A 15,986-nucleotide genomic window follows, 5' to 3' on the forward strand; every position below is an offset into this window, starting at 1 on the left:
GGCCAAGTTTAGGAGCTGCCCTCGTTTCATTACCTGATATGTGGCCTATAAAAGCTGAACCTGACTCTGAGGTGCAGCAGTGAGACTAACCAGATGTTATTTATTGCTAGGAGGTTAATGTTTTAAAAAGTTTTGCTTAAATTCCTGAAATAAGGTCTGTGATTAACACAGATTATAGACAGATTTTTTACCATCATTTAGCCGTCATGCGGCATCTTTTCTTGGCGTTACTGAGTTTAAAAAGGCTAATAAAGGTTGCCCTTATTTATGAGACTATCATGCTGAAATGTGCAAGTATCATAAATCAATACTTTCCTTTCTAGATGGCTTTCCCTCAGCCTCCATCACTACAGTGATTGGAGTCATTTTTTGTCCAGGATGTATCCTTTAACTTGCACTTTCAACAATCCATCTACAGAAATGAGAAACATCCTGTGTCAGAGAGAAGCTGAAATGCTGCTTCGTGGATATGTTATTTCTAGGATGGACTTTTGTAGTTCTTTATTAACAGCTCAGTGAAAAAAGCCTTCAGCTGATCAAAAATGCTGCAGTAAGAGTTCAGGGACCATACATGAAGATCATATTTCTCTCACATTAGCTTCTATTTATTGGCTCCCTATTAAACCCAGAATTAACAGAAGGTGTTACAGTGTTTTGTTTTATGCACCTCAGTCGTGAGGGAGACACCACTGCTGTGCTGTGGCAGTAGAATGGGAGGCAGAGCCTTCAGCTGTCAGGCTCCGATTTCATGGAGCTCCCAGTTTGGATTCGGCAGACAGACACCGTCTCTGCTTTTAAGATTCAATTTCATGCTTTCGTTTCAGATAAAAACGACGATGTGACATTGAACCACCCCTTAGTTATGCTGCTGTAGGCTCAGACTGTTGGGGGACTTCCCATGATGCACTGAGCACTTCTCTCTGATGCGTTTATATCCAACTGTTGCATGTCACCAACTTTTGCCCGCTCTTTCCCATATTTTCATCTTTTCTGTCTTCCCTTTGCCCTCATCCCTCAATATGTCTCCTTCTTAAGTCTCATTCAGCTGGGGAGCACTTCCTGTTAAAAGGGAGTTCTTCCTTACCACCATTGCCAAATATCCTCATAGAAGATAAGCTGATCCAGGGGTGGGCAATTAATTTTCCCAAGGGGCCACATGAGAAAGTTTAACTGTTGTAGGGGACCAGACCAGTAAGCTCTCTTTATAACTGGTAAGATATGATTTTAAATTATCTAATGGGAATATGAAACAGGTAAAGCACCAACGATTTATCACTACTTAAACAACTTTCACAAAAATAGTTGTGAACAAAATGTGCACATTTTGACAAAATTTCAAAGACTTTTAACTTTATACAAAGTGCTGCTTGTAGTTTGATTGCACCTGCAGTTTTTCAGCTCGTCTTTTACGTCTCTGACCCCAGTGAGAGAAATCTAGTCTGTTTTAGGCTTGAATGTGCATTAAAGTCGGTTCAACGTTTGAGCTGATAACAGACAGCTGATCGTCACTGAGAGAGGATCTCTCTCTGGATTTGTTAAACTGCATCACTGAGAATGTTTGTTCACATATAAAGGGAGATCCTTGTCTCCTTGTCTGTGGAATGTTTTCCTCTTTGAAAGAGGAAGAAAAAATCCAGTGGTGATGCTGACTTGAAGCGCTCTGTCAGCGGCGAATTAAGCTGTCTGTGATGGTTCAGTCTTAGCACTGACTCACACTACACCTGATGTATAACACAATGCAAAAACACTCATTTCAGTTCAGATTTCATTTCACTCACTTTTTCTTTTGCCTTCAAAAGTCAGAAATGTTTTCCCCGCCAGATTTGGACAGCCTTCGTTTGTAACATCTGTCAGTTTGTCCCATTTCAGCCTCTGTTGTAGTTTCATTCATTCATCGCATTGCTGCCAGCTGCTCCATAATCTCAAACTCTTTCTGTAGTCCAGGAGTAAAGATGAGAAACCGAGGAGAAAAAGTTAAACTCGTCTGCTTTGTTTTCAACCGAATGTCCTTGATCAGTCTTGTTAGGGTTCACCTGGAACGGGGCACATTTTCGACTGCCTCCTTTTTTCTCATTTGGCTTGAACAAGTGCATTAATTAACAGCAGTACACAAAGGACTCTTTGATGAGCTCGCCATCGGAGAACGGCTTTTTTTTGTAATTCTGTGTTTAATCACAAAGCTAGTCTCGACTGCTGTCACTCTGTAAAGAGTTCCTGTTGATTTTGCAGCAAAGGTTCAGATGTCTGTTCCTGCTCAGCAACAGTCAGTTTCCTTCTTTTTTCTCAATTGAAATGTCTTTTTTTAGTATGAGCTGACATCTTTCAAGGCTAGCAAACTCAAAACCCTTATAAACCTTTGTTGCAACACATTTACACTGAAGCTGCCTTCAAAATAAAAGCAAAAAAACCTGTATTGTCATTTCCAGTAAAATCACTAGTTTATCAAATAGAGTTTGTTAGTTGAAATGTGAAAAACAGCAGCTGATGCATGAAGTGTGCTTATTTGTATTTGAATCCTAATTTTCCATCTACCTCACGTGGGCTGGTCAGGTGGGCGTGGCCATATTGTTCCCAATTCTTTCATAGAGGATCTGATCTGTGGAATTTTCCCTCTAAAATATAAAGGGCCATGAGACGCTTGTGTAAATAAAATTCATTAAAAAACAGTCAAAGAGCAAACTTTTGTTCCCATCATAGATGATTTTCACAATAATCTAAAAGGCTGTATGTTTAAAACACAAGTGAGACCAAAAATAAGGATTTCCATGTACTTTGGGAGCAGGGAAAGTTACAATCTGAACTGTTAGTTGGATTTTTCTTTAGCAGGCAGAACTGAAGAGTAAACCTCTCCACTGTGTCTTCCCCGAACTGATTAAACCACCAGATTATATTTTACACAGCACTCTTTCTCCCATACAGTGTGATAAAGAGACTATAGCATGGCGCAGCAGCATAAACACACTCGCTCTCGGGCATCCTTTATGAGGGCATAACTGTAACTGTATTCTTGTTTTCCCATCTCGACCATTATGGTAAATGTTTACCTCTGTACTTTCCCCTGAGCCAGCTTAGATTTCCCAGGTCTGGTGTCGTGAGGCTCGGAGCCCCGGCTGGGCCGAGGCGCGTGCTGCCTGTGCATCTGTCTGTTTGTGTTTTTGTTAAACATTTAGCTCTCAGATTGAGCAAAGATAATCAGTGGCACCCTGCAGTTTCAGTCTAAAGGTTGCATGTTTCACATTTATTAAAGGAATTTTTTAACGGCAGCTGTTTCCAGCTGAACCGTGAATACAAATGTCGGTAAACGCTTGGTTTAATGAGACAGAAAAAAGCAAAGAAGATGCATTACTGGATTCTGATTGGCTTGCAGCACAATCGAAGTGAGAAAGGTTATAGCTGGTGTAAAGGTACTGCAGATAAAAGCAGTGTGGATGAATAGAGGTTCTTTAGATACTCGGCTGTTTTCACACAATGTCATAGTTCTGGACCCGTGTCCAATCAGTTAATTACTCTCCCCAGTGTAAATACTCCCCTGGTTCCTCTACTCAGGTTCCAGTTTTCAACCTCGCAAGCAATTTCTAGTCTTTCCAGGCTTTTTTAGTCTCAAGGATTGTTTTCTGTCATGGACTGGGCATTTCTCACATTTCTCTCGCTTACTCACAGACCGACCTCGACCAGAAATATTAGACTTACACATACCTGCTGTTTCCACGTGCCAATTTAAAAACATTCGACACATTATTCATCAGTCAGACGATGGCCTTTTCACCCTGATTTTATTAGTGCAAAGATTTTACGGTTTATTTTTTAAGTCTGTCTGTATTCTGGTGTGAGATATGAAGAAGGCCAAAGGCCACTTTTGGTTGCTTTAAGGCAGGGTTGTCAAACATAAGGCCTGGGGCCCAGAAATGCTTTGGCAAAGACTAATCTGGCCCATTCGATAGCTTTGGAATATGTGGACGGGATAGATTTGGGATTTTTAACTGTGTTTTAATAAGCTTTACAGCTTTTTCTCCTGATTAAGACTTCTTCTGCTGCCGTTCACAAAAGTAATTAAGTAACAGATAAATAATTAAATGACAGAAAAGTTCCTGTCTTGGGTCCAGATTGAAAAAGACAACAACTATTTCCTCTTTTTTATTTACTACAACATTTCTTCAACATGTAGAAAAACTGAAACTTCTTTTTCTTATATTAAGACATCTCATTAATTTTAAATGTGTAGTTTTACTTCTTTACAGTGACAGAAAGGAGTGTTTCACTAGTCTGGCCCATTCAAGATTAAATTGAGCTGCATGTGGCCCATGAAATAAAATGAGTTTTACACCCCTGCTTTAGGGAATTATAAAATTTTCCATTTTTGGTGGGAAATTTTAAGCGACTCAGCTGGTCTAATAACATAATAGATGTATAAAATATGAAAATAACAGTCATTATAACAGTCATTTCATTGTTCTGTTCATAGTAATCAGTGAAATAGATTTTTTTAAAATCTAGAACGTTAATGCGATGAATAAAAACTCGAGTGTGGTCTCTTCTGATACGGCTGCTTGGCGATCCACACATGAGATTATGTCTTTAAACATGCTGATTAGCCATAAGTATCAAACCACTCACAGGGCAGGTGAATAACATTGATTACCTGATTACAGTGTAATAGGAACCCAACCTGTCAGCCTCAGCTACCCCCTCTCATTTCTGCAGCGTATCATAGTTATTAGGGGTTCAATAAATCCCAGCTCTGTTTACATATTTCCAAACCTTTTTAGAAGCATAACTACAGCAAAGTGGTGCATTGCTGTGTAACTGTTTGGTCAAAACTGCATGTTAGTCAATTACAAACATGAAACTTTAATATTTATAAGCTTGTTTTTGTATTATTATCCCACTGGGCTCGAGTCTCTGTGTTGCAGACATGTCCTGATCTCTTTCAGATCTTGTCATCGCACTAAGAACTTTATAAACCTGCATCTTAACAGGGGAACTAATTGATTATCCTTCATACAGCTCGTTTGCTGCTTAACCATCTGCAGGATCATCTCACAGGTATGATTCAGACTGAACTCTGATACTAATGGTGTGTTTTTTTCTGTATCTCTCCCTCTCTTCCTTCTATGTCATCCCAGGAGCTTGTATCTATGAAGGAGCGCTGCATGCGGTAGGTACACCAACTCCTTTTGTACTCTCCTACCTCTTGCCTAGCACCGCTTTAAATCTCCGTCCCTACTGTTCACAGAATCTGTTGTGTTTATATGGCTTAATGGGTCTTAGCTCGTGCATTATTCACTGGAGACTTGAGCAGGTTGGTGTGACTGACGTTTGAAGCTCTTACCTGTGTGTGTGTATTCGAGGATAGGCGGTACGAGGTATTATCAGTAGGAGTTGCTGCACATCTTCTGTTGTTTGAGAAGTAGCTAAGAAGATGTGTCTCATCAATAATGTATAGAAGATCCCGGCTTTGTGTTTGATAATGGCGATGAAAGAGCGCGATGCAGGGTCACTGGCAAAGATGAGCTGCTGTCTCCTGCTGTGCTGCCAATTGAAGGTTAGGCTGTTCTAAAAAAAGTTTAAAAGAAGTTTATGATGAGCTTTGCTCTTGTGGATCTGCTGGGTATTGGCTAACATCCAGCGCTTCGCTCTGAGGTGTGCTTCTGCTTTATATTCTTTAAACCCGGCTGAGAGTTATTTTAATGTTTAAAGTTGTCGTGTTTGGCTAGAGGCATCGGCAGATGAGGAGAGGTTTTGTTCCTCTGTGCAGGCAGCCGGGGGTTGCCCACAGATGTAATTTATATGATTATAAACTCAGACCAGCCTATTAACTTTTCCCCTTACACCACACGGGTGCACTCTTCTGGTTTCAGTCTGTCTGCTTGATTCTGGGACCAGGTATTGATGAGTTCTTCACACTGAGACGCAGTGGGAAAAGTGGGTGATGTTGGGAGATGACTTTTGCAAGAGAGAACCATGGCGGTAAATCTAATAGACTCCAAAGAGCCAATCAACAGCTAAATTCTGAAACATATGGGCCAATCATGTTGCTTTACTAGCAAAGCACTTGGAATGGAAGCTGTGGCTCTCACCCCGATATGATAGATAGAGATTTAGTCTGGTTAATTCCAGATAACTGCAAACCTTTGTCAAGTTGCTGAGCTGCAGGAGTTGCTTCTGGTTTGGCAAGTTAGTGCTCCAACTGGTGTTGGTTAAGATCAGGGTTCTTTGCAGGTTTGTTCTTGGGCTTCCGCACCATATTTCATGTTAAAAAGGATGAGGACAAACATAAAGTGGACATACTTTGCAGTTTTTAAAGCATATTTCAGTCAGAATCATGAAAAATAAAGTTTCTTTTTTATATGGCTCTATTCTGGGACCTCCGTGACCTTTCTTGAACTTAAATGCAAAGCCCCGCGAGGGCAGAGCAGCAACAAGATTAGCATTACTGAACAGAGTAAGCATCAATAACAACAAACACTGCAGTGATTAAATCTGATAAAGAATAAATGATGATCTGGGCTGGAGGTGGGTTGCAAAGCAGCTTGCAGATACTCAGCAAGAGGCTTTGACTGTCAGCTAATGTGGACTGGCACTAAAATCAGCACTAACACTGTCCACGTTAGCTTTAGGAGTTCCCTTCATGGGGGTTAGACGGTGGAATACATTTGACTGTATCTTTTATGTCATAATATATACGTAGAGATAGTGGGTGGAGTCAAAAGACCATTTTTTGATCTGACTACATTTCGCTAATGCTTTTTCAAATGTTTAATGTCGTTATCTTTCTTTGTTTAATGTCTGTCTTTCAGCTGTCTGTTGAATGCAGCTGCATAAAAAAAGTTATCATGAAATGTGCACAGTGAAAATACACATATTAAGCCAAAACAGGTGTAACAGGCCAACAAGGGCCAAACCATTAAAACAGGAATCACTCAACAGGCTGGCAAAGGACGACCAGCACCTGAGGCAGGGGTGGTCATAATGCTTTGCCTCATCAGAATACACTTTTCTTTGAAGATTTTATATATTTAATAAAAACCCTGATTTGTTTTTTTCCTGTGAGTTACACGACTTTAACCTTGGCTGAAAGAGCCGCGAGTCTTTAAAGAAATTTGTCAGCCAGGTTTAAGTGAAGACTTCTGAGGGTCTACATGATGTTTCTAATGCGTTTCCTTCCCGAGGCTTCTTAAAGAAAGAAAAGCTGACCTGTTAAAGTCATTCATTATTAGCACAGCTTGCACTTTGAAACGATTCAGCCTTAACATATCTTTTTCTCCTTTTAGCAGTTGAACCTGAGGAAAAACAAAAGAAAAGAAGGAAATTTGCTGCTGTGCACTTTGTGTCTTGCAGCAAATGGTAAACTCTCTTAAAAAGCCTTAAACAAGGGTCTCAGCAGTAGAGTTGCGGTTCCCAGGTAGACTAATGATGAGCTCCTGCTTCTTTCCTGCTGTGTCATCAGTGTAATTACAGCAAAGCTCAGAGCAGCAAGCTGTAACATACCTGCAATCCTGTAAATGCACACAAACACATCCTGTCCCCTGTGTTACTTTTCCCTCCGCTTTGAAGGAGGGGAATGTTCGCAGCAGGGCCGTAAAGACAGGGATGGCTCAGTTAGTGTTTTAGGAGGGAAAAGGGGGGAGGAGGAGTGAGGGTGGAACAGAGGGGAAAAAAGATGAGGGCAGAGAGACGGGAGGGACGTCCCAGCATGTTCGAACGCAGCTGGGAAAAGGCCCTCCTGGAGTTCAAAGTAAGTGGCGGCCCCTCAACACCTGGAGTGGTGGGCCCATAGATACAAATGTGCAAAAGAAACACGCGGATTAAAGTGCAGGTCTCGGTAAAAGCCTGCAGGGCCTTCTGTGTGTTTGGTTCTGTGGTGAAAATAATCACAAGTCCTCGGCGTGCTCTTTCTTCTTTTTCCAGACTTTAATTTCTTTATTTGATTTGGTTTAGCGATCGGCTTGATTTATGCCAATAATTACTCTGTCAGTGCCTGAACAAAGATCATTCTGATCACTCGTCACAACTAAATTAATAAAGACATAGAGGCGTAATTATAAATATAAATAAATATGAGCTGACAGGCATTTTAAACCACAGACCTATTTCATATCAGGTCAGTGAGCCAGTTTTCCCATATGTTTCTCAGCGACTTCCTGCAGCTATTTTCAGCGCTTTAGCGATTTCATGGTTAAAGTCATACGTTTGACATAAGTTTGACAAACACAGCAGTTTTATTTTTTACAACTGGTGCTCACACGTTTCATTTACCCTCTCTGGCCTGCTCAAATACACAAGGTTTTACTCACGCTGTGTGGTTTGATTGATCAGTCAAACATGAGTTAATGTTTTTCCTATACGAGCATTTTTTTATACATTTCAGGAAAAGTGTCACAGTTGGCTTCACTGCATGAAAAACTGGATTTCCAGCCACATGAACTGCCATGAACCTCACTGTTTCAGTAAAGAAAAGTGAAGACTTTTATTAGTAGTAGTAAAAGTACTGCATTTACTAAGGGCTTTGACATCCAGTATGCATGTGTTCATGTTGTTATCATCATATAGTTTAACTGTCATCAGGGACATGAATGATTATCAGGAAACTAAAACGTTTAAAAGGAACGTGTCGGCTCTGAATCAGAGCTTTATTAAAACTCTAAGATTCCAGGAAATGAACTTATCTGATTTCCACAGTCAGAGTCGCAGACATAGATTACAGGACATGGTCTTCCCTTGCTGGATCCTCTTAGTGAGCCATGATTTCAAGGTCTACAGGTCTACATGTAACTGGGTTTCTAAAAGGATTTTCAGACGTTTGCATCTGGATACCAAAGCTTTTTCACACAAATCTCAGTAATACTTGGATAAATGTCAAGGGACACTCCTCTTAATCTTTGAATTCAGGTGTTTTCAGTCTCATTGCCATATGGTATAAAATGAAGCACCTCGCGGCTAGGTGCTTGACTGAATTTGTGGAAGCATTCACAGAACCACAGCACTAAACTGCAGAGCACCATGTGCCGTAAAAGTTGCCAACTCTCTGCTGACTGAGTGACTGCAGAGCTTCATGACATGGGTCTCAACGGCTAAGCAGCTCCTGTAGGTGTAATGCATGGGTTCAGATAGCGCGTATAAAAGATGAACTATGCTTTCTAAAAGCAAAGTTCTTTGAAGCTGCATTCTTGCTAATGGCCAGCAGGGGTCGACTTCTCTGATGTCGTGATGTTGTTTTCAAATAAATTCATGGTCTCAGTTGCTGGGTCCAAGTATTCATGAATACAGTAGTATACTTTATGTAAGTTAACGTCCCCATTAGAGTAAAAAGGTAAAGATAAAAGGGCATGGTTTAAGTTGCTAAGATATGAACGTGCACTGTTTCACATATTCAGAGACCTCACTAACTAACTGGTGATGTTCCTGTCTTTTATATACAGTTTATGTCTGCATGTTTTTTGATTTAGAAGAGAAGGACATTTGGACACACAGATGGCTGGCGAGATTCGGACAATATGGTCTGTCTATTTTACATCAAAGATGGATTAAAGTTGTCTTTTGACAGCAGCCATCTGGGAAATCAGAACAAGTAACCGTTCAGACAGCCGGCAGCAAACTGTCTGATCTTCCAACAGCCAATGTGTGAAATAACAATTAGTGTTCGGGAGGCACCACTGTGAGCACTGCTGTAGAAATACTTACTGTTTTTCTGACTTGTTCTTCAGTATTAATATTCAATGTTAATAAAGGCCTTACAAGTTCTAATTTTCCCGCATGTAAGAGTCGAATTCTCGTGGTAGAAGTTTTCCCGTGATCAAACTTTCCCATTGTTTGGATTTCTTCACTGACTGAATCACAATCAGTGTCTCTGCTGCAGCCCTGGAGGTTGTAGAGCATCCTGAACAGTCTGCAGAAAGACCTTCAGCGGTGCCATCACCCTGAGGAAATCCTGAATATCCCAAACTTGCAGCTCATACCAGCCTGAACGCTTACAGCGTTTTCTCAACATGGCTGCCGGCGGAGAAAGAGCCTCTTTATTTAATTGATTCATTTAAATGTTTTTAAACTGAATACATTTTTGACTGTCACCTCTGTTTCACTCTCTGGCCTTTCTAAATAAAGTGTCTTTATTTTTTATTATTAGTCTTTTGATTTTATTATAAATTATGTATTTTGTTTCTTTTGCTTGTTTTGAGCGCCCAGAAGTCCTAAACCCAACAATGTCTTTACATAACTTACACATTTTTGTTTTTAAGGGAAGGAAAGGCAGCAAGTCCTCATATCTCCAATCTAGAACCAACATTTTTAGATGTTTTTCCCAATATATGACTAGTTATTTTAGTTGCTGAGTATTGTTTACCATTGGTTTAAGTACTAGAACTCAGCAAAACTGAAGCATAAGCTTCTTGAGTGTCTGTACGACACTGTAATAATGTAATAATCCATTACAGTGGTCTAAAAGCACCAGTGCTGTAAAGTTAAGCATTTTAAATTTGAGACACTTTAGAGCCTCTTGTGGCAGTTAGATGAACTGCAGTTTTCTTTTCATGCATGTTCAAATCTGTTAAGATCCACTTTAAAGGAGTAACAGGAAAGAAAAAAAAAATCAAAAACAAAACAAAAAAAACCTCAGGCAATGTGACTCCATCTTTTATGTTTATGGTTAAAATCTAATTCTATCAAACCAGAACAGAAAGGTTTGTAGTATTTATGATCTTACCTCATGTTCTTACTTTTCTGTGGAGTAAAGGAAGCGTAATTTCTCTGAAATATGTAGTGACAGAAAAATAGAAAGCCTTTGTTCCTAAACAATCAAATTCTTCTGTCGGCAGGAGTTCAGGTTTCTCAGTCACCCTCAGGCGGTACAGTACAAAGCTGAGGGGATTGTGGGTAACGTGTAGTACATGCGTCCTGACAGATTCATGCTTCGCACTTATTGCAGCGGTGCAGTGTGCCACCGGGCCTGACGTGCCGCTGAAAAAGAGTTTAAAGCCTGCAGTGAAGGACAGCGAGCCTCCACAACATGCAGCACCATGTCCAAATATATCACTTGCCCCTCAAGGCTTGAATTCCTGGCATTGCAAGTCACCCGTCCGCAAGGAATCAAAATATAGGGCACCTCAAGAATAGCGCTACCGGGACAGAGGTCCGAGCTGTATGTTTACAAAGAAGCAGAGCTGGGATTGACCTAACAATGCCTGTTCCTACCTGTCCTGCACCCCTTCAGCGCTGCATTTTAAAGATGATACATTACAGTAATGTGTCATTTGGAGTGAACTGCTAAATGTGTTTTTAGAAGAATGAAGTTTCTTCCAGTCCTGACTCATTCCATGCATATTTAGACTTTTACTCCAGATTTAGTAAGAACTGCTTTGTTATTCCTCTCAGTAGGACTCCAGTAGTTATTTTCCTCAGCTGAGCTTGTGACATGTCCAATTATGCACACGATAATGCACACGCAGAGAGTTCACACCATAGTAAACAATTAAAGGGTAATGGATATTGTTGCTCTGCACTTGGGAAAGCAAATCTTTTGTCTCTTTGAGCTGCTCTGATTTCTCTGCAGCCCCTCAGACGGTTCTTAGAGTCGTCCACGTGTTCGGTGTTTACGTGCAAAACTGACACTGTGATCACTTCCTTTTGTTTGAATTGCTGTAGCCTGTAAATAGCTTTCATGTCTTCATATAAGAACGTGCTGGAGCAAATAATGGTCGACTTTAGAGCAGTTATTGCTTTGAGGGAGCTGCTTGGTGAAATGTGCAGCGTTGAAGACATTCTCACATGCTCAAGGTTTGTGACGTCTCTCTCCTTTTGGTCTCAGCACTATCTGCTGTTAATTAATGCTAAGATACCCTCATTCTTTGCATTAGGTGGTGATGATGGTGTGGATAGTTTGACTCTGCCTTCAAGGGAAGCCATTTGGAACAATTATAAACACTTTTAATTGGACGACATGCTGTTTAAACTCGCTCCACTCAGCCACAGCCTGACCCCGAAACCATGACCACTCACCCCACATCTTTCCTCCCCCCTATTTTTTTTTACATCTACCAAGTAGATTATGATTATCTGTTTGTTTGTTTGTGTGTTTGCTGGTTAGCAGGATTATTCAAAAAGTTATGGGCAGCGTGAGTAGTGGGGCTTGGCCCAACTTAGAATAATAATAACTGTGAAGTTTATTTGTAAAGCAAATTGTTTTATTACACACGATAAAATGCAATCGGTGAAGAGGAGGAAGAGATCAAAAGAAGATTGAACACCAACGAATCAGTCTCTAAAGATGAATTATAAGATTAATTGGTGTATCAATTTAAAGCAGGACACTGAGACTCAACAGCTTGGTTGTCTTTTCGTTCCAGATCTAGATTCAGGAACTTTTGGAAGTGTTCATAACTTCACATCATAACTTTACAAGTCAAATCAAAATAAGAAAAAAATGCCATGGTGCTGGTTTCCCATCTCAGACTGTTCTTGTTTGTTTCCAGTTTAGTTTCAGTAGTGATAAATTACCCCTGCTATGGCTGTTAAATAGATTTAATCTCAGTCAGTCGGTCCTTCTTCTTCTACTTCTTTCAGCTGCTCCCTTCAGGGGTCGCCACAGTGGGTCATCTGCCACCATCTCACCCTATCCCAGCATCCTCCTCTGTCACACCAGCCCTCCTTCACTACATCCATGAATCTTCAATTCAACATCCATTGTCAAATATATAATAATAATGGATTGGATTTATATAGCGCTTTTCAAGGCACCCAAAGCGCTTTACAACGCCACTATTCATTCACTCTCACATTCACACACTGGTGGAGGCAGCTACAGTTGTAGCCACAGCTGCCCTGGGGCAGACTGACAGAGGCGAGGCTACCATATCGCGCCATCGGCCCCTCTGGCCATCACCAGTAGGCGGTAGGGTAAAGTGTCTTGCCCAAGGACACAACGACCAGGAGAGAGAGCCCGGGGATCGAACCGGCGACCTTCCGGTTACAGATACGCTTCCCAACCCCCTGAGCCATGGTCGCCATATCCACCATCCCTCCTCCCTAACCCCATCTCAGCCTTCCCTCTCTAACTTTGTCTCCAAAGCTGGTGCAGACTCTGCGCTGTTGCTATAGTCAACAGATTGTGGAGCACTGATATAGAGCGATGGTTAAATATTGAAGCATCCTGATGAATAGTTTAAACAGACTCACACGAGCCAATCAGAAAGAAGAATTTTGTAAATATGTTTGAATAACATTTAAAGCATATGAATGATCAACACCATTAATGTTGCTTTTTCAGGGTGTGCGAGTCAGGTAGTTGGTGACATTGTGGACCTTTTGAATCTGAGTAGCCCTCATCACTTTTTCCTCACACGGCCTCCCCTCTGAAGTAAAACTCCGTATATAATTTTCCCGCAGTGGAAACGCATCACAGCTTTCGACGTGTGTGCAGCTCTCCAAGGTGATCTCTCAGGAAAATAGTTTTGCACAAGACTTCCAGTCACCGTCAGAAAAACAATCTCAGCAATTTGTCTGATCACCGCTGCTGCCCGACACACTTCACAACTCGAGTTTGATGAGCCTGACTGTAAAAAAAATTAAAAATAAAACTAGCTAGAAAAACTTCATCTCCAACTCGAATTAAAACAGTTCAGAGAAGGCAAATACAGAAGCTCTTTTAAAGGAGAGAGAGAGACGTCTGTGCCAGGTGTAATATCCTCATCACGGATATTCATAACCATCAGCGCAGTTCCCCGTAGGGTTCAGTGGTGAAAAATGATATTAAAAGAAGTAAGAGGATCTGACTGCTGTTAGACTGAATATGTATATCGAGGTAAACTGTCTTCTTCAAGGCTCCTTTGTGGATTAATGCAGAAGCTGTAGTGATATTTCCTCACTGACCACAGGACCACTGCTGTTCTCCATACAGGGCTCCAAACCACCCATGTGATCGAATCAAATCAGACCTCATTTCTGTACACCCCCTGAGTGATGAGACATTCACCCCAGGCGCACATCACGGCTGCAGGAGTGAGCCAAGAGCAGAAAAACAGAAAATACTGAAATGCCAAAAGCAGATATGAAAGTGAAAACAGGATGAGGGCTTGGGCAGAAAAAGCTCGATTTGAAAGGTGACAGTCTGCGACAAAAACAAAGTCAACGGGGAGAATGTGCAAAATCTGACAGCAGCGACCCGACTTCACTTTACTCGCATGAGACAGAAAGTCGGAGTCAGCAATTTCTTCTTCTAAGCGTGTTACGAATTCCTCGGGCTGGTTGGGGTCACCTGAAACCAGCAGAGGAAACATCGACTGAAAAAGCTAAACTGAATGAATATTGCAGTAATTTCTGGCTCCTGAGTGGTTTATGGGCATCTTTGTCACCAACAGTCTGATTACTGTTTACAGGAAAACCCAACTTGATTTGAAGCAGACCAAATATGATCATTTTTATCCATTTTATTATTGTTGGGCTTTACTAGAGTAGCTTTGCATGAGTCACAATTCAGAATAATCCTTATTTATCTTACACTGGGTCTTGGTGCAGCCCTTCAGCTCATCTTCTCTCTGGACAAAGCTGTTTTATCTCCTCTCTCTCTCATAACAACCTTGTTACCAGCTGCCATTTGTGAGGTGAAATGACCATATTATAAATATCTGCTATGACATCATACGAATCCAAAAAGGAGAACGAAATACAGGAAATCGAGCATTTGGAGCAGTCTGAAACATGAGATTGTAACTTATAAGATTTACACAAATTTAACTAAACTGTTGAAAACAGTAACTATATAATACAAAATAATGAAAAGCATACTAGGTTCCACTTAAGACGTCTGAAGTGTTAGTTTTGTTGGCGTTTTCTTGATGATAACGCGTGATCATAAGGATGAAGGCAACATTATAATTAAACCTTTGTTATTATTAGAACAACACGTCCGTTAGCTGTTACTGAAGGTGTTTTAACAGTCTTTAAATATTCAAAAGTGGGTGAAAAATATAGATATTCTCTTTGAGAAAGGACTGAGCTGACTAATTTAAGAAAACTAGGAACTGTAACTTTTTGGTATGCAGTTAAATCGCAGCTAGAAGGTAATTTTATTATTTTAGGCCAATACTGTGATCCACAACATGTTTTTTTGTTAAAAATGCTGCAGCGCTATCTTGAACTATCAGTTCATTACAGTTACTCTTCATTGCGCTGATGCAGTTCCCAAAGCAGTTAAGGCCATCTTATAGGAAAGACTCACCTGTGCAAAAAAATCACAAACAACAAAAACCTTTTTGTCACAATATACAAAGTTTGACAGTGACTTCAAGTCTGTGACAAAACGATAAATACCTTTCAGTCAAGACTTAAATACTAAATGATTTTACACTTTTCTCAAAACTGCACTGACTGACTGCAAAGAAATGTGTCCTGTTGAACTGGAGCACGCACACGGCCCCATCTAAGACTCAGTGGCAGCAGACGTACTGGAATATGTGTGACTAGACTTCCTAACATGCAAGTTACATAGTAGGGACAACAGGTTTCATAAAATATGGGACTCGTTTATGGTGTACGCCGGTTTGGATATTTCTGCTATTTTCTCACAGGCCCTGGTATAATATAAGCATGCCACTGAGTATTGCTAACTCTATCTCATAATCATAGTATCTGGATTTTCTATTTATTTACTTCTATTCTTAAGCCAGGTTCTCTGTTTTCAATTCAATTCAGTTTTATTTATATAGCGCCAAATCACAACAATAATAGATACACAGAAAAACCCAACAATCATATGACCCCCTATGAGCAAGCACTTTGGCGACAGTGGGAAGGAAAAACTCCCTTTTAACAGGAAGAAACCTCCGGCAGAACCAGGCTCAGGGAGGGGCGGGGCTTTTGTCTGTTTTGTTCTGTTCTGTTGTTTTTGTTTTGTTTAATGCTGTTGTTATTGTAAAAGTTTAAAACTCAATAAATACATGAAGGAAAAAAAACTGCACTTTGAAAGCCACCTCACGTTTCATTTTTGTCTTCAGACA

General features: G+C 40.6%; 1 protein-coding gene across 1 annotated transcript in view; it reads left to right on the forward strand.

Moving 5' to 3' along the window:
* LOC120716109 (extracellular matrix organizing protein FRAS1-like) overlaps positions 1–15,986 on the forward strand; it is a 104,630-nt gene that overhangs the window by 13,091 nt on the left and 75,553 nt on the right. Inside the window, exon 3 of the mRNA XM_040003490.1 lies at positions 5,124–5,155. Coding sequence (XP_039859424.1) covers positions 5,124–5,155 — 32 coding nt within the window. The remainder of the gene's footprint in view (positions 1–5,123; positions 5,156–15,986) is intronic.

Source organism: Simochromis diagramma, unplaced genomic scaffold (assembly GCF_900408965.1).
Source record: "Simochromis diagramma unplaced genomic scaffold, fSimDia1.1 OVJJ01000583.1, whole genome shotgun sequence".
In the NCBI taxonomy this organism is placed as follows: domain Eukaryota; kingdom Metazoa; phylum Chordata; class Actinopteri; order Cichliformes; family Cichlidae; genus Simochromis; species Simochromis diagramma.